The sequence below is a fragment of the Passer domesticus genome, chromosome Z (assembly GCF_036417665.1).
Source record: "Passer domesticus isolate bPasDom1 chromosome Z, bPasDom1.hap1, whole genome shotgun sequence".
Lineage (NCBI taxonomy): Eukaryota > Metazoa > Chordata > Aves > Passeriformes > Passeridae > Passer > Passer domesticus.
The window spans coordinates 81113460-81133576 of record NC_087512.1 but is presented as its reverse complement, the minus strand read 5'-3'; the positions used below and the strand labels follow the sequence as shown (position 1 = coordinate 81133576).

The 20117-nt window shown below is 39.7% G+C and overlaps 1 protein-coding gene across 1 annotated transcript; it reads right to left on the bottom strand.

Annotated features, from left to right (window-relative positions):
* Positions 1–212: 212 nt before the first annotated feature.
* On the bottom strand, positions 213–20102 carry TMEM167A (transmembrane protein 167A). The gene is made up of 4 exons (XM_064402760.1): positions 19980–20102; positions 9327–9436; positions 4577–4611; positions 213–1362 (listed from the first exon to the last, which is right to left on the bottom strand). The coding sequence occupies exons 1-4, from the start codon at positions 19980–19982 to the stop codon at positions 1292–1294; spliced, it is 219 nt and encodes a 72-aa protein (XP_064258830.1). The 5' UTR covers positions 19983–20102; the 3' UTR covers positions 213–1291.
* Positions 20103–20117: the final 15 nt, after the last annotated feature.

Here is a 20117-nt window from a genome sequence, read left to right as displayed (position 1 = left end):
AGCCCGGGGTATTTATTTGGCCCAAGTTGGAGAAATCTATTTTTACTGAGCCTAGAATAGGAAAATTTTGGATGGCTGTGTCTGATGGTGATTCAGATTCGCAGGTACATGTGAGACAACACAAGGGTCATAACTCAACTGTTTTTCCTAGTTGGAGGGTAGTTTGGATTGATGAAAATAAGGATTTCAAACAAGAATGACAACAGTTAACATACCTTTAAGCGTGTTTTACTTTTTAGCTTTGTTCCTTCTGATCACAAGCCTTTCCAGATCAACAAATACTGCAAACAGACAATTCTCCCAAATGCAGCCAGTATGAAGTCACACAGCTGTCTGATATAACCCACACCTGTCAGGCATTATTGAAGAAGTCACTAGATTACTGAAAGTGTGCAAAATTAAGAAATAAATGCTAATGGGAGGTATCATTAAAAGTAATCTAATCTTTACTACTGGTGAGGGTAATTTAGTTGATTCAACCTTTATATTATGACATGCAACTTCCTGATCTGCAGCTAACTCTTCATTCTGCTAATTTAGAAACCTTTCCATGCATGCAACAGCAGCAGCAGAGCCTTTTCAATACTTTTCTCAACATTTTGGAACCTCTAAAAATGTGTACATGTGGTTTTTTTTACAGAGAACAATGCAGGTGTCTCAGATCCCCCATCTCTGCCTTCTCAGTAGCTAATCAGACATCACTACAATTATGGTCCCTGCCTTTATTTCACATTTTAACAACAGAAATATGGAGAGATTATTTGAGAAATTACAAGTAACTTAGGTCAGAGGTCATATTTTTAGGATGAGAGTAGAGCCATCACTTACAAATCAAGAGGAATTGTTTAGGCAGCAAGAACTAAAAATACTTTGATAAACATCCCCTAGAGTCAAAATGCTCTTTATTCTTCAAAGGGTGGTCTTATTGCTGTGGCTGATTTACCATTTTAACGTTTCATTCAACAGGTCTACTGGACAAGAAATTTTAAAGAATTACAAACAGCAAGCCTTTTCAACTGCATGGTGTTTAAAGAAAAAAACCCAGAAAGAGCTCCCCTGAAGCTCAGACATGCACCAGACACCCTTCCACATTATTACAGCAGGAGTGCCAGTGCTGGCCTGGCACTAACAAGCACATCTCATCTGGGTTGTGATCACTAATGCTGGTCCATCTGCAGGGGTGTCCACCAGGAGACAAGTTATCCATCTTGTGAGAGGAGACTTGCTGAGGCTTCCCATCCTTTCTTGCCACAGGATCTGCTGTTGGGTACGTGGAGACACCCTCCAGCTGCTACTGCATGAACAGGATGCTGAAGGCCATCACCACACAGCACACGGCCACGTAGGGGCTCTTCCTCTCACCTGGCAGGAGGGGAGAGAACCCAGAACAAACAAAAATTCAGGCATGGCTAAACAGACCCACCTGTTCCTGGGTCTAGTGTGATTCTGACACAGCATGTGCAAACTGATACTCAACATTTCTAGCTGGAGAAAGGCAGGCAGAAGTACAGCTGTGTATTCACAAAGAACACACCCATGGGCAGTGGAGAAACTGAGATGTAGGACGGGTTATTTGGCTACATAAAAACAGAGTTGGGGCTCTTGGCCTGAAGAGAGGGACTTGTAAACATGGCATGGAGTGACAGGACTCGAGGGAATGGGCTCAGGCTGAAGGAAGGCAGGGCTGGCTGGGATCTTGGCAATGGGAATTGTTCCCTGGCAGGGTGGGCAGGGCTGGCACAGGGTGCCCAGAGCAGCTGGGGCTGCCCCTGGATCCCTGGCAGTGCCCAAGGCCAGGCTGGACACTGGGGCTGGAGCAGCCTGGCACAGGGGAAGGTGTCCCTGCCATGGCTGGGGTGGCACTGGCTGATTCTGGATCTCTGTGACAGACCCATGTAAGCGCTTCCATCTCACTACAAACCACTCTTACTGAGGTGCAGTTTTATGTTGCTGCTACCTCCTAGTGCCAAAGTTGGGGGCAGGCAGTGGAAAGCTGCCCAGGACACCCCATTTTTTCTGGTTCTGCCCCTCTGAGGCTGCTGAGGAGCTGTTCTGTGTCAGGTGAAGTGCAGCTGGTGCTGCCTGGTCCTGGTACCTGCCACCTGCAGTGTGAATCTTCTGTGCAGGGTGTGACACAGCAGCCAGAGCTGTGAGCTCCCAGCTGCCCAGACAGAGCCAGATGCCTTTTTTTGCTTTGCTAAGACACTGTTAGCAGGTGGAGAGAGTCTGGTCCACAGTTTTCCATGATAAAAATGGTCAGCAGATCACAGAAGCTGCACAGACACCTCTATTTTCTGACTCTTTAAAACTGGTGTCACAGTTTCCCAAGGCAAACTGTGGAGGAAAGTTAAGTTTACTCCATTAATAGGCTTTTACCTGGTGGCAAAAGCACTCATGAGAGATCTATTCCCACTGATTTGGTCTAGGACAGAACATTACACAGGTCTCTTTTTCACCAAGAAAAAAAAAAGATTCCCAGGTGGGGAACTCTAGCACAACCAGGGGAACATCAGTACTAGTAATCAGACTGGTACCTGCTTACATGAGCACTTTCTCCATTAATTAGCAAGATGTTTTTACACTTAAACTTTATTCTTCACGGTTCCACTGAATTCTGCTTGGAGAGACCTCCAGCCTGCAGAACTGCCAAAGTTAATACTGAAATGTGTCTTTCAAGTGAGAAGATCCCTGTTTTTACACACCCAGGAGTACAAAGACAGAGTTGGGGCTGTTTGCTTTAAGCAAAGTTCAATCTCCCTTTGCTGTGTGAGGTCTTTTGTCTTTACAAACCACCTTATCAGGGACATGGTTTTCAGAGAAACATTGGAGAAAAAAAAAAAACACCAAGGCTCCCAAGTCTAGCATGGTGCAATTTTTATGAAAAATAAGTATTTTCTTTTAGCAGCGGGACCTTTAGACACAGAGGGAACAAACTTTCCACAGTAAAAGAAAAATGAAATACTTGCAGTGACACCTCCCATACACAGCATTGACTGCCCAGTGACATTACAAGATTCTGTCATGATCTGGCATATATTTAATTAAACTTCAAATAACTGAACGAATTAATGTCTGCAGTCTCACATCTGTTTAAAATAAATTTTGAGGAAGTCCAACTCCTACGGTTCAGGGTATTACAATTTTCATATGGGTTATGCTTTTCTGCTCTTAATTTTCTTAAAAGAGAAATCACCATGTGGCAGGATTAAACATTATTTTGCACAACTTTGTAAATATGTAACCACTTGCCAGTGATTAAGATCTTATGTACATGTGAAAAGGTTGTTTAAACATACCAGGGATGTGAAATGTAAAGGAAGCCAGTAGACATTTTCGTTTTTAAAACCTACACTTGGCTAACTTGATTAACACACATAAAATGACAGGAATCATCTCCAAAGCCTATTTCCACTTAGTCTAAAAAAAAGTCAGTGGTCCACTCTAGATGCAAGTTGCAGAAGAAACAGCTAATTGAAAAAATAATCCTTGCACTTCATTAGCTACAAAGAAGATGGCAAGGTAAGGTGAGGCGCTCTTTTCAGCTTTAGACAAACCCTAATGCAGCTGAATTTTTACATTTGTTTTCAGTGGTATAGCTCAAAATTCATCTCTGACAGCTGCCACCTTCCCAGAATCTTTCAATTACAGCACTAAAACTGGTTCTGCTATGTCTATTATCTAAATAGGACAATATCTGCAATCATTTTAACAACCAGTCTTCACCAAAACCCTGATTTTTGTGTCAATGCTTTTTTGACATCCTGTAAAATGCTCTGCCTAGGAATGCAGAAAGGGAATGATAAAGGCTTTCTTTAGGTTCAATGAAAAGTAGGAATATCTAGAATTACAAGTTCAAAGTTTCTGCTCTGAATTAACAATGCAATTTGAACACTGATGATGGGTTTGTAGTTTTTTTTCCCTAAATCGTGGATGTAACTTAATGTTAAGACTAAACTTCTGCTGCATATTCCAATTTCCTTCTCCAAATAAATTCAGGATAAGGATTAAAATAAATATAAAACCAATGTTATGGGAAAATGTCAAGAATCAGATAGAGCTGATCAGCCTGTGTGCAGATGTCACTTGACACGAACAGCTTTGTGTAATTCAAAAGTGCACAGAAGCTGAGTAAAGAAGGGAAAGGAAAAAACCACATTTATGCTTCAACAGAAGTTCACAATCCATTATGAACTCCATGTTGTTTTACTACTATAAGGTAAATATCTGGGTTTTTTTCAACAGTCCATTACAATTTCAAACAGACTGCAGTTTATAAGAAATGACCTATTTCTTTGCATGTTACAAATACACCTTTGGTTGTTTCAAGTGGCAAGAATTGCAAAAGACTTTTGAAAATATAACACTAGATACATGAACTGACATGAGAAGATGCAGGGTTTCCATGATGCTAATCTAAGCAATATCCTGCCCTCTTATTTCATGGAGGTTAAAACCTGCATTTTTGAAGACAAAGGATGTGTATGGTTTTCATTGCTACATGGCAACAGAATCCTAATAAATTATGGTAGAAATAGGAGTGATCTTAATGATTTTGAAGGAAAAAAAAATAAATTACCAATCCTGGCGCATTTCCAGAATATCCCCAACAGTCTGTAAAGATAAAATAAATTCATTAGGCTCTTGATTTAATACATCCAAGTCAACTGATTTTCTTTATGTTAAAATAATCTGAACTGACAGTAATTTACTTGACAGAGTCTGACAGAATCAACCTGATTCCCTTCTGAACACCTGAAAAGAGAAGATACCTGCACGTAAGGGTACAGAGTAGGAATTACAAAAGTGGCAAAGTTCTAAGTCTAGCAGGGATCTTTTTGCATGCAAGGATTCATTTAACTCATTCTGTATTCCAGATCTAAAGATTTCATCAGAACCCCATATTCATCTACAGTACCCCAGAAAGAAAATTTTGTGAAGGAAAAAATCTTCCCAATTCTTCTGGTTCTTTCTCATTGCTTTACCAACATTTACCTTGCTCATGTCTCTCCTGTGCTGCTTGCCCAGGACTTTACCTCTCACAAGTGAAAGAGCAATGGAGAAAAGCAGAATTCAACGCAGGGAACACCCAAAGGGATGTCACAAACCTACAATTTCTTTGTCTAACTAAAATAATCTCACACTGACAGCTCCAGAGGAGCAGGGACTGCTTTAGGATCTGAGGAAGACAAGGGGAACAACACTGAGGTGTCCTGTGTACGCAGACAGATTTCAGCCTTTCAAGATTTGTCTGCAGGAAGGTTTCCTTCACAGAACACTGTGGGGAAGCACTTGGAGAGCTGCCATCAAGCAGGTAGTAAATACAGCCCCACAAATAAGGTTCTGAACTCACACCTAAAAAGGTTTGATTGTCTGTCTTTCCTCTTTTTTGGGCTCTGAGAGTTGCTTACTTCTAACACATTTAAATGCAGACAGTTAAGCTTGGGCCACTTGCTCCTGCATGCTCGAGCAGTCAACATATCTTTTAATTTTCTGCTACTTCCATTTTATGTCCTCTTTTATGGTCTTGGTTTACTCTCTGTAAGCATCTCTCTGTCCATTTAGCAGCCTCCTCTATTTCTGAGACAAAGATTCAGTGCTGGGCACGTGAAGACCAAGGGTGGCAGCAGGTGACTGAGGCGTTCAAACTCAAAGGGAAATGCTTTTTGACTTATGTGCCCCTTGCTGAACAATTAATAATGAACAGCTTTCCATTTCCATTTTTAGAAAACAGGCCTTTTTATCTCTGCTTTAGATTTCAGTTTTACCTCAAGGAAAATATATATACATGCACACACATACATATTTGGGTTTGACTCTATTTCTGTAGAGCCAAAGCTCTCTTTTCTGGCTTTTATGTAGCTCCATAAGCAGAAGTAATGATCCCTGCATACAGACTCCACACTTTTCCAGGCTAAGAGGTCACACAATAAAGTAACCTGAAGACATTTATGCACTTTTTGAAGAGGCATGCAGGTAGAAAGGCATTCATGTGCAAATCTGAAGTGCTCTATTGATAGCACCTCAGGTTCTCAAAACTGTTGTTCACTCTCTGTAAAATAACAATTTACAGACTGCATGCTGCAAAACCAACAGGAAAACTTCCACAGCCCTATTTCTCATATTGCTATCACTCAAAAGCTTGCCCAGGAGCTCAAAGAAATAAAACACTACCATTCTATACATATGCTTTTGAAGAATCTTGCATGGGAAAAAGAATATTAACCCTTTCAGGCAGCCTAGAAGTCTGTTGAATTTGCCTCACCATCTCAGCAGGGGTATTTTTTCCTCTTCTCAGTGATTTCTTGATTAATGTGAACCCACTACTGCACATTGCCCTACAAAACCCCTTGGTGAAAACAGAAATTTTCCTACCTGATGTGCCAGGTACAAAACAGAGGATGGGTTTCACCAGCTGCCCTTAACAACTGCAATTAACAATTTATGAACCTGAAGCCACTGACATGAGGGCTGACCAGCCTTCCCATGATGACACCAGAACATCCTAAGAGGCTTTTGTGCTTCTGGAACAGCTCATTACCTCTGTTTGTCCACACAGCCTGCTGCTGAGCAGAAGGAGACTGAATTCTGGACCTTCTGGTAATGAACCCTCTGGAAGAACTGGGGAGTTCCCACTGCAGGAAAAGCCTGTGCAGACCTCCTGCTCCCCTGGTTTTTCCATTAGTGCACACCCCAGTTCCACAAGAACCTCTTCAAGTCAAAATCTGCTTGCTTATTACAGAAGTGATGCTGCCCTGAATAACTCTGCTCCAAAGCAATTCCCCCTGCAGCAGCTCCTTGGTGTAACTGCACTATTCCTTCTCCACCCTTCGTGTTCTGCTCCATCCTTGTTTGGATGCAGCTGGAGGTGTGGGCTGGGATCCCTGCTCTGTCTGGCAGCCACAGCCCCAATGTGCACGACCTGCTGCAGATTCCTGGCTCTCAGTGCTCAATGCTAAAAGCCCTCATTGTGAAAAGTCGTGGTGGTTACCTGGAGGACAAAAAACCCAAATTAAATGGAACCTCTTAAGCTGAGGAGGAGGTGGTGGAGCCTTGGACAACAACTGCTACGGCTGGGTGTGCTGCAAAATGCCATGTGTTCACCAGGAGACGCCCAGTGCCACTGCAGGAGGGAGTGTGAGACATCCCCATGGAAAATCAAAGGGGATCTCTGCTGCACATGAGCTAACACATCTTTCTGGTTAGCAGGGAGGAGAGAATTATGTTGTGGTGCACATTCTCCACTAGTCAGCATGAAACAGTAAATCTCCACTTGCTTTCCCAGCCTTTAACACTGCTGCTCACGACTGAGCACATGGAAACATTCAGGGAAAATGAAGGTTTAAGGTTGTTTGGCTTGGTAGGAAAAGACACACTTTGGCAGAAATGAGGGGGAGGAAATACAGGGTTATGAGGATGGGTGACATCACTGTTAAATGGCATCTCTCAACCAACAGAAATATGTTTCTTCACTTATTATCAACAGACCTAAATACTCAGCAAAGTTACCACTCACTTAGAAATAGTGAATAACTATCAGCATTCCTCCTCTCCGTCACTTTAATATTTTATTGCTACTTTTTTATGCCTTTAATTTGGAGCAGGAATGATGAGGTAAGAGCATCTCTGTGGCAAACTGAAATATCACCAGAAATTGTTTTATCCCACGTGTCCAGACATTTCCACTGGAGCATGGAGTATGTTAGAAGAGGGAAAGGAGTTTAGCACCATATGAGCTCCATGTAAACATCTACCATACAGGAAACAACTTTCATTGCTTCCAGGCCAAGGTTTTATTCTCCAGTACAAAGTAGTCTACAAATATATATATATAAAACAAAATGGTATGTCCTACATCTACATAAATACAAACCTACACATCAAACGCCCAACTCCTCCACAGTGTCAGCACCCCTTGGAAATGTTTTATGAAGAGAGTTCTATTGTACTCCAGACAGATTTGCCTCAAGAATAAACAGAGTAGCTCCAGATTAAAGGAAATACTCCTTGCCAAGAACAGCACTAAAATTTTAATCAGTAAAATAAACATTCTTACTTCTTACTGTGTGTACTTCATTGACTATTGTGTTATCTTCCAGCAGCAGACACCCAAACTCCCCTCATCCCCCCACTCCCTGTCCTTCATGAAGTCATCCTTTCTTCCATCTTTACTTCCATCCAAAGAAATCTCTCATGTCAGTGACAATTTCATGGCCTCATATAAAAGGACACAAGTGTTTTCATGTTAGAGCTCCAAATTAAGAAAAAAAAAAAGCCGGCGCAGTTTGGGTATCTTACACTGTTAAAATTAAAAAAAAAACATGGATAATAAAACAGCAACCCTGGAGATTAATTACAACGAAGGTTTTCAGAAGACAAACACTCAGGGTTCTTGGTCACAACACTATTTAAAACTGGACACTTCTGAATTTAAATGCCAAAGTGATGGAAGACACTTAGGGAAGAAGAAAACTTTATTTAACAGGAAATGACCTAATGGCAAAAGTGGAGAAGTCAAACACTCAGCATCCAAAAGCCTGTTTTTCCACCTAGAATTACCTCCTGCTTCTACAAATATCATCTCCTTTGCACTAGGCTGAGGTGACAGCATGACTGAAGCTCTGTGGACAGCCCCAGACATTTCTGTGCCACAACTGCCCAATGGTTACTCAACACCCACCACACTTACATCACAGTTCTGCTGATCACAGAAGCATCCATATGATTAAAAACCAAAGTTAGGTTTGTACAAGTTTTCAAAAACTCCTCCAGAAATTCCCTCACCTTAGAGAATACAAAACCATGATTTGAACAGACCACACAAGAGGAGTGTGTTGCTTATTTTAAAAAATATTTTTAGTTGTCTTTTAGTTACAGATTATTGCTAAAGCTGTGTTTCAAACTTCTATCTGCAAAGCACCTATCTTGAAAACAAGCCAAAAGCCAGTTTCTGCTGGTTTCTCACCCACCCTAGGAATCAAAAATAAATTATTGCAACAATAGCCACATGTAGGAGAAGGTTTTATTTCTGTCTCTCATTTCTGTATCTCTAATAAGCATCTAACAACGAAGCTACAAATCTAGAAGATTAATAAAGCAGTATTAGCAAGGTTAGAAGGCTAATAAATTCTTTCAATAAAATTGCAACTAAGTGCTTGCCAATACCTTATTGCACCCTATTGTGAGGTAGAAAATTAAGATTTTTATCTTTAAAGAGAGAAAATTTTCAAAGCAGGATCTGCATTATCACAGACTTCATCAGGAGATGCTGAAAGGCTGCAGTTGAACACACACAGCTTGTGGATGTTAGGAATGATCAGGCCACATACCCGGATTTATTTTTGTCCAGTAAGCTGGGAGCCAAGGATCTGATGTAGGCACAGGTACATATGAGCAGCAGGATCACAGTCAGCAGACTCTGGAAGTTGAAGATGGCAGACTATGGAAGAGAATCAGGAAAACAAAGAATTACATCTCTGCTGTGCAGAACTCCTCTCGAAGTGGAAGTTCTGGAAAAAACGGGTGACCACTTAGACAACACCAAAAATGAAACCTACAACGAGCCAGAAAACCTTTCCATCAATGGAATATTGTGGTAGTAATAAAGCAGAGGTGAAAGAGGTCACTGGCAAGGAAACCAGTAGTAGCCAAGACAAAGAATAACACAAAATGTGCAGTAGGTGTGTTAATATACCACTTTTTAAAGGCTACAGGCCAAATTTAACAGATCTTAGAAATACACAGTTAACCCCACCTGCACTATGATAACTGATTTTTACTTTCAAATAATGCTCTGATTGTGAACTGAAAACATCTTTATTATAAATACACTTTCAGAAGTGCTAGTTATATGGTAAATTCTGAAGAAATTGATGAAATTGCCCTAGGATTGAGAAGTAAAGTTCTGTTGTTGACAGCAAACACAAATTCAAGACACAATTCTTGAGAAACTGCTGCAATATTTGGCTACTTACTAAAGAGCAAAGTATCAGTAACAGGCAGAAAGTGCAACCTACAAACCCTTTTCTTAAACTTTTTATTATTTTTATATTTTTGGGGTTTCTCTTAAGTGTCTCAACTGACATCCTGGTCAGTGTAACAACACCAGGTGGTGTAAGAGGCAATTGCTTATTTCAAAAAGCTTTATTTCACCTCCTCTCTGCTATGGTCATTTGCAAATCTGATTTAGTGTGAGCTCAAAAAAAAAAAAAAGTGAAGGCAAATGCAATAAATTCACTCTTTGTTCTGGAATTCTGATGAACTTCTGTCTCCTGTGTTCATAATGCTCAACCCAGCTGGCCGAGTAGTGGTATTTAATTAAAGGTAAATATTTAGCACTTAGGAAGGGATAATACATTGGCATTTCCTTCTCCAAGCATATTTTAGGGAACATCAGAGCCTTCATTTCCACGCAGCCTGAGGCACATCTCTGTTGATGTGCACATGCTTTCTTCCTATGTCACAAAAAGGTAATGTTTTCAACCTCTGATTATCAAATCTATCTAGTTAAGGAGAATTATATAAGAGAACCACACTATTCTAGTTCAGTATGGCACTAGCAGGAGATTAGGAGAGAAAAATGAAAAGTTCTAGTAGAAAGAAAGCCACTGGAACACACACAAGTGTTCCAATATGGAGATCAAAAACCTGGTGACCAAAACCTACCAAACCAACAGCAAACCAGAACAAAATATATTATCTTATTTAGAAGTCTCCATGGGTCATATGAACTCCAGAACATGCACAGAGCTGCCAGTCTGAACACATGCTTTAGGCAGGGTTAGCTATCTGAAGGAGTTTCAGTATCTAACTTAATGGGGTCCAACAGGGCACGCTGCTAAGAAGCATCACCAGAGATGCTCTGACCCTGCAGCCTGTAGAGGAGAGATTTCAGCATCCCTGAAACCCACCCTTTCTGTGATGAGGGAGCAGCGATCCCACACCCAAAGCCAGCCCTCCTGTCCCAACCATGAGACTGCTTGGTCTCCTCTTGCACCACAGCTTTCCCGAAATCATATTTAATTTAGCATTTTAGCCCAACCAGACACCCCTTCTGCCCCATCATGTCATAAATAATGCACAGACTCTTCACAAAGGACAACACGCTGCCATCCCCAGCCTCTGTGCTCAGCAGAAGTTCTGCCAGCTCCAGAAACCAGGGAAGTCTCAATTCCCCCTGGCTCCTGCGGGTCTAGGAACGCGGCGGGGCCGGATCCAGGAGCGGCTGCTCTCAGCACAGCCAGATACTGCCTATCAACTGATTAACTCGATCAGTCCTGCGGGACAGACAGACAGACAGCTGCTCTGACAGCTCACAGCGTTCCCATGAACTCCTGCAGCTGCTTCCCGGGGCGGCACCGGGCACTGCAAAATGGCAGCAGGGCACACTTGCTGCCTCTTCAGCAGGGGCTGTAAATGTATACTCATGAAATGTGCTACCAGCCAGCCAAGTGGGGCGGTATATAATTGTATATAATTGCTCTTTGTTGGGGGCTTCCCCAGATATGCATGGCTGTAATGGCATCTGCCCTTCCGCGGAAACGCGCTCTCAATGACACGTTTATCTGCACTTTGAAAGGGCAGATGTGAGCAGTCCAAAATCTGCTCACGAGTTTGGAAATGAGAATCTATTCCTGAATTAGGCGGCTTCACTCCTCACATCTGAAGTAATTCTCATGGCCCAGCTGAATTCACAGAGAGCAGCAACCTACATCTGGCTGCTCCAACTGATGTAATTAAAAGCTGCTGCAAGAGTTATACATTGCTCAGGATCCTTTAAAAAAACTGCATTCACATACCAAGCTACTTGGACAACATAGATGTGTTGCTGTTCATTTGTTTACACGGGGTTGCTCTGATGAACATGTATTAATTTCAATTTTTGACTAGTGTTGACTGGCTTATGGCAGATCCCGTGAGCCTCACTCCCACTACAAAGAGATCTCAGCACATGGAGAAACTGGTGCTGTCTCTTAACTGGGTCCCCATGAGGGTGAAATGACAACTAACTTCCTGAGACTCGTGCTGCAATGCCAGAAAGAACCAGCACTGGCATTTTATTCTGTTTTTAGACAGTGCAAGCTTTAATTCCACATGCTGAAATCTTCTACATCTGCATTTGGTGTATTTCTGACATAGCAGGAACACCTCATTTGCTCCATTCTGTCTCATTCCCTCCATGCCCCTCCTCTGTGGAGCACCACCACATCACCTGCAGCACCAATGAGGTATTTTAGTCACCTGAACTTGCATGAGACAAGGTTTTTCCAATGTCTTTGGAAAATCAAGACTTTGAGAGCTACATGCCCATAGGCTGTTTTAAATCCTTCCCAAAACTAGGCCTTCAAAAAAAGCCTCAGTATTATTTCCTGATCATAACATATCTCAGTAAAAACTCCATATAATAAACCGTAAAGAATTAGTACTCCTGCAAGTTTTATTGTGTTGGGATTAACAGCAGTGGCTTGTATTGAAATAAATACTCATGGGAATACACAGTAGTTGGAAATCAATAGGTACAGCTAGGGATGTCTGAATGTACTCCCATCCGGGTATAAACTGAAGTTTAATGTACTTTAGTAAGTGTTGATTGAAAGTTAAAAGTTACCTATGTGGCTGTGGCAGGGAATCATGACAACAATTGCACTGCAAACCTCATTGTAGACAAGGTTGTCCCTCAGCATTAAATTTACTACACTTGGGCAGTAGAAGAGGAAAAATAGCAGCAGAGTTGTGGTTACCACCTTGTGGTCTTGCACTTCACAGGAGTATTTAATTCAATATGCAGAAATAACCATAAGGAATGCACTACTTCTAAGCACTTTCCTGCACTGACAACACCCACAGACAAGACAACGTGAGTTATCCATCTCTGCAGATTTCACTCAGTCCATTACCCCAATATTCTCTGCTTCAGGCACTGTGCTGTCCCTGTCCTTGCAGGCAGCACCACACTCAGAAACCACCTACTGATGCAACCCCTGGGCAGCACACAAATCACACCCTAGGTTTGATGAAACTGTGTCACAAAGGACCTGCTGATTTTCCCCTTGTCTCACAGACTTTTGTTTAAAATTAACCACCCAGTATCATGGTTCCAGGGGAAATGAAATGTGCAGGAGGAGAACACAAACTCTATGCTGTTGTCCTCTTGGGTAGAAAGCCCAACACAAAAGCTCCCTGAGTTTATCTCAGCAGACTTAGCACTGAAACCAAAGCTTAACCTTCCCTAGACTTAAAGTATTTACAAAATGATTATTTTATCTCTGATTGCAGCGTGACCAAGATGATTTCATCCATCTGTGCTATAAAAGCACAGGCCATTGTAGTGCCAGCAAGTTGCAAAACTTTGCCCTGTGGTTACTATTATAACAACCAATTTATGTGGGCAAACACAGATAAATAACTGGAATATTTTAAAGAAAGTATAATCTCTGTGTAATACGCTTCAGAATATTCAGTCCTTTTAGAATGGTTTTATATTTTTTCCTCCCCAGCATAATAAAATTGATGAATAATTATGTTTTCTGGAGTCAAATATGGATACCCAATCATTCAGCTGCCTTTCTCATACTGGAATATGAGCAAGAGCATATATACTGCAGTTAAACTTCAGTTAAGCAAGAGGTGATAAAAATTTAATGTCAGAAAAGTTAAACCAAGCTATGAAATTTTAACGAAGAGGTCCTTACAAAGCTGAAAGAGAATATGCTTATTATCTAGGGCTTCCATTAGGCCCTGCAATTCTTATTTCTTCAGCAAAATCAAATTTTTCGGAATATATTATTGAGTAAAATAATAAGATATAAATCATGTAGTCTACTCCCAACCTGAAAGCCAAAGCAACTGCTAAAAACTAATTAAAACATGCATCTAATTGTACTATTTTCCAATATATTAAAAAATAATTATTTTTCCCACTGCTGCCAAATGCAATCTGATAAAAACAAATGGAAAACAAGCATATGTAAAAGAGGCATGCTAATTAGCATCATAAAACAATTACAAAAACTGCAGATTATTGAAGTTTGAAGCAATTATTGGCGAAAGTACACAACAAAACTAAGCAAGGAGTGTTAGTAAGTACCCAAATAGCAGCCAGATGCAGTTGTTCCAGCATAAATATGGCTTTTTACTTTGGATTTACAGCATGTTCTCCTCAGTATTTTATTTCTAAAGAATTTAAGTACTATATTTAATGTTCATTCAGATTTCTGTCTGAAAAACATATTTTTGCACTCACAGAATGTAAGCTAAGGCTTGATCAGAGAAAAAGGGAATTTTTTTCCTAGTCATTTCTTGGAGAAGCACATTGTCAAGTTTAAAAGGCAAGTGCAACTAACATGTATGCTTTCCAGTCCACTGAAGACTAATACATCTAATTAAAACATAACCAATCTCCTCAAACAATTAAACACTTAATTAAATGTATGGACAGAGCTGCCCTCCCCTACAAAAAGCTCATTTGACTTAAGCACACTTAGGATTTTTACTGTAATTCAAATCCACAGACCAGCAGTGAAGACACCTCCAGGCAATGATGCTGAAATTTCACACTTGCTTAAATTCCTCCCTCTTTGCCCCAATATCTAGTTTGAAAATTGAACTTTTGCTGCAAGCAGCTAGCAGATGCTGCATTTCACCAAAATATCTTACTATGAAAAACAAAGTGACTATTAAGGTCTTTTACTTTAATACCTCTTTTAAAGGGGTCACTGTAGCACAAAGGTGTGTATGTTCACATATTTACTAAACAGTCAAAGAATTATGGTGGATATGTCAGTAAAATCTTATAATACCTTTATCCCCAGGTCTTCTCTGTAGATTATACAGTTTAAAATTTTACAGAGATATTTTTCCTCTGCTGTCTTCCCCCATGAGATAAAAGCAGTATTTTAAATAACCCCTTAAGTAACTCTCCTGTCTGAATTTGCACACCACACTGTTTAGTTCACCACAAATTTAATACTGAAACTGAAAAAACCAGTAAAACCTCTGTGTGTGAATGGAAGGGGTAAGAGCCATACTAAAGCACACTTGGAATCAGGTGATATCCTTACTGTAATAAAAGCAGCATGCAAAAATCAGGAGTTTGCAACAGAAGGTGCTACAGGAATGTGAATGTGACCATGGGAAAAAGTCTAACTTCTCAGAAAAGAAGATATATTCTAATTTACCTAAAAACTACAAAACAACTGAAAATATTTTATGTATACTATTTACCAAAATTTTTTTTGTTCATTCACAGTCAAACCATCTCTTTCAAACATGAAGAACAAATACCAGGCAAAAATATACATAGTTAAGGAACAATGACAAGTTCTGCTAAGCCTGTCATGTCCCTGAGCAGGTCCACAGCACTTCTGCAAGTCTCTTATTTGGCAGAGGTTCGGGTGCATGGTTTGAACATTTAGCATCTGGAAGACAGGTAATATTTTTCACAGCTGTTCCCACCTTGTTTCCACAGTCACCAGGCTGAAAATCAAAAGCTTTTGTTGAGTTTGAACGCCTGGCTCTGTGCATTAGCAGAAAAACATATTCAGTGCTGCAGCTGTTAGAATGAATGCGTGTGGTGTCTAACACCGCAGGCAAACAAAAAACTAAATTGTGATGTTCACTCTTTTATGGCACTCAGCAAAGCAATGGTTTCTCACAACCAGTGTCATTCTGGGTAAATCTGTTGAAGTAGACTCAAATCATCCTACTCTTCCAAAAAGAGACCATCTTACCTTGACAGAATAATTTCCTCAGTTCAATAATCACAGAAATAAAACACTGACAATGTACTTTCACATTGTCCTCTAAGATGACAGAAGTATCTACACAGAACACTTCAGGTGAAATAAATTCTCAATACAAAGACACTTTAAGACTGTAATACAACCTAGAAGACGTTTTTAAACCTATGTATCTTTAGGTCATGATAAAAACAAAGCTGCTAGCAAATCTGAATGAGGATTGATTCATTTTTGTAGTTTTGAGTAAGACAAAGACAAAACTTTGTACTTGAAGAGTCCTGAAAGCTCCTTTTTCAGAGCACTGTCTTGGGCTCTGGTATGTTTACATCCGACAGCTTGGTTTGAAATAATATTTACTAATGAATGTTTTTACAATTGGCTCTATGAGCAACTCCCCTTCCTTCTATAAACACCACACTAAGAGAGCAACAAAGACCTGACAGAAATGTTTGTCCTCGTGGAAAGTTCCCAAATCACTTTTTGTGTAGTAATGTGGGGCCAGGATCAGCCCCAACCAGAGGGTGACAGGGAAGAAGACATTTTTGTCAAGTTTTCTGCACTTCTTTTAAATTATCTCCATCACCAAAGTCTGCCTGAGTGTAACTTCACATTTCTGCTATGAAGAAAAGTGAACACCACCCTTCAGGAGGTGAGAAGCTCCTCATTAATTTTAATGTTACCTTTGGCTTCTTCCCTTTTTCCATCCATGCATGTGACAAACTTTTCAAGCCCACCAGGAAAACTTCTGTTGAGCTTTTAGATGTAAAATCCCAAAAGCTGGCAGGACAAACTGACTTGTGGAAGTCAGCAAACAATATAACATTCTGCTCCTAAATAAGTGAGGGAGCTGTTCATCCTGGTGCATCCCTTCCATTCCCAGCAAATTTGGAATTCACTGAGAAGCTTCTACTGGCTTCCACAGCTGCTTTAAGTTGAAATAGTGAGGGTTTTGCTCTAAGTCAAAATGGTGAATTTTTTCCCTATCCACTTGTAGTGAAGAGGAAAAAAAATCCCACAATTTCTGCTTTCACATTAAAAAAAAGACAGGTAGAAGTCAGCTTACATATATATGTATATATATACATATATATATACTTAAATTTTTTTCCTGTATGGCAGCAGCTGGCCATTCACCCAGCACAAGTTCCCATCTGCTCAGCCAGGAAGCACATGGTAAGGAAGCCTGGAAAGCAATGGGATGAAAAGTTTCCAAGGGATAAAGTCCTTTGGAAATCATGCTTCAGAATATCACAGAATATTCAGAGTGCAGCTAGCTAGCCAGAACTGCAGGTTCTACTCTTTGGACAAGGAGAATAAATTGGAGATGTAGCTCTGATCTCTTCCACTTCATGACACACACACAGTTTCCTCCCTCACAGTCAAATGTGAGCTCAAAAATCCTTTTTTTTTCCCTAAAATGCCTTGACACCAGAGGTGGCATCATGGCGGACCCAAAGTCCTGGAGGGCTGCTGCTGTCTTGAAGAAATTCAAACAAACATCTGAGTAAGGCTGAGGATAGTTATTTTCACCTTATCTTCAACATGAAATCAAAGCAAACCATCAAGAGTTTTTTGCTTCAGGGTCCTTGTGAGAGTAAGGAACAGGAAAAAGTGGAGAAGGTAATCCCAACAGAATCTCATACACTTGCCATAATCTTCTTAGATTGAAACATTACCTTTGTTTTTAAGTTGCTGTTATGTATCTCTTGCATATCACTAAAATATACATAAAATATACATGATATAGTGATATAATATTAAATAATTGGTTGTATTTAATCATTACAGTGAGCAACACCAATGCCCCACCAAGGTCTCCTGCCTTTTTCTATCACCTCAAACCCTTTTAATTACAATAAACAAGAGTGAGGTGCTGCTGTAATTCTGTATACTCCCCTTTCCATGGCTCTTGCTTTCTGTGTTTTAGATCTCCTGGGATAATTTATGTCTCTCATAATAAAAAAAATCTCCTTTGTTTTCTGCCTGGAGCCCCAGACTGGAGCAGGATCACCTGGAAGATCTGCCAAGGAGGGCTCAGGTGAGCAACTCCCAGCAATTTCCTGGAGACTGGGAACCCTTTTTAGAATAAAAATTCACAAGCTGTTGATCTTTCCTGTAAATAGACAGGAAATACAGCAATATTCCATCAAACTGCACAGCAATGATGGATAATCTGTCCATGCTCATGGGAGGGGGGACCAGGTGATCTTTAAAGGTCCCTTTCAACCCAAACTATATTCAGATTATTAGAAAAATGTAAGAATTTCCATCTTAAAACAAACTCTGAGCTGAAGTTATGGACAAACACGTCCTTTGTACAGGAAAAATATATGTTAACTCATTTATTCCTTTGGTTTTCGTTTTAATTTAAAGTAATTAATCTGCTCTGCTCATATAAATGCCATTGATAAATAAACATGTAATGTATAAACCTTGACTAAGAAAAAGTATTTCACTGCTCAGCTTTAAGAATGAGAGAAATGCAAACCCTTATTTGGCATTACCTGCACAGAGACTGGGAAAATGGGGAGGAAACAAAAAAAAATGAATACCAATTTCCTTCTAGATCAACTCTAAATAAAGAAGGTGTATATATATATAATATATATTTATACACATATATTATACATGTATATCTATATATATAAACATATATATATCTAACCACACTCTTTATGTGTTATAGAAAAAGATATATTGCTAATATATAATACATAATTATTAAAATATTCAACTGTATATTTGTATACATCCATAAATATATATATATAAAAATATAAATATAAATATATATATATAAGTACCTTTGTATCTGCATATATTTGTTACACACGTAATCAACTTGTATTTAAGCACAGATATTCTACTCCTGATGTACTCGCCTGTCTTTTAGGCATACAACACTATAAATAAACTTAAAAATTCGTATTTATGTGGTAAGCTATACACACTTCTACAATCTTAGGAATGACACATGTTGTGAATGTATGGACTTTTAAAAATACAGGAAAAAGGTAATATATATTTGTATACGTATACATATATATCATATAATTATATATATATAATATAATTGATAATATATATATTATAGATAAATTTTAGCCATAATCATATATATAAAATTATACATATCTCAGATTTTATACATATTTTATATATATATATACACACACACATATATAAAATTAGATATATAATGAAATTTATTATATATATATTATATATATATATAAATTTTAGCCATATTTATATAAAATTACATATATCTAAAATTTTATACATATTTTATATATATATATACACATATATAAAATTAGATATATAATGAAATTTATTATATATTATATATAAATTTTGGCCATAATTATATATATATAATTACATATATCTAAAATTTTATACATATTTTATATATATATACACATATATAAAATTAGATATATAATGAAATTTATTATATATTATATATAAATTTTGGGCATAATTATATATATATAATTACATATATCTAAAATTTTATACATATTTTATATATGCATACACATATATATAAAAATTATATATATAATGAAATTTATTATATTATATATATAAAAATTTTAGCCATAATTATATATATATAATTACATATATATCTAAAATTTTATACATATTTTATATATATATACACACATATATATAAAAATTATATGCATATATATACATATATATACATATATATACATATACATACATATATATACACATATATATATATATAAATAAATTTATATATATGTATGTATAATATGTAGTTTAAGATATAATCCACAGTTTTCACGAGTAAATGGCCCTGGGACTCTGATGACACCCCTGAGAAGCAGCCAATCACGCGGCCCAGCGCAGCGCTCTGAGCATGACGTCACCCGCCGCCACCATGACGTCACGCAGCACGGCAATGACGTCAGGAAGCCGTCAGAGACGCACACAACACCTCGCCCACCTCGCCGACCTCGCCCCGGCTGCTGACGCCCCTCGGGGGACACAAACCGGGCACTTTCCCCCTCACCAAACCCCTCACACAAACCCGCCCCGCGCCACCCCCACCGCGGCCTTGAGGCCGCTCCGCTCCCCGCGGCTCATGGCGCCAGCGGCCTCCGTGGGCCGGGAGGCGCCGCTGGGCGCCGTGCAGGGCCGAGGGGAGGTGCAGGGAGGCAGGGGAGCGGGGAGGGCCCGGTCCGGAGCCGCCGGGCCCGCGCTTACCATCGCGCCGCGCTCCGCCACATCACCTTCCGGCCGCCGCCGCGGGCGGAAGCGCGCACCGCGCGCCCTCAGCGCGCCGGGGCGCGGGCGCGGCCGCCATTGGCCGGCGGCGCCCGCGCGGCGCCGCGATTGGCCGGC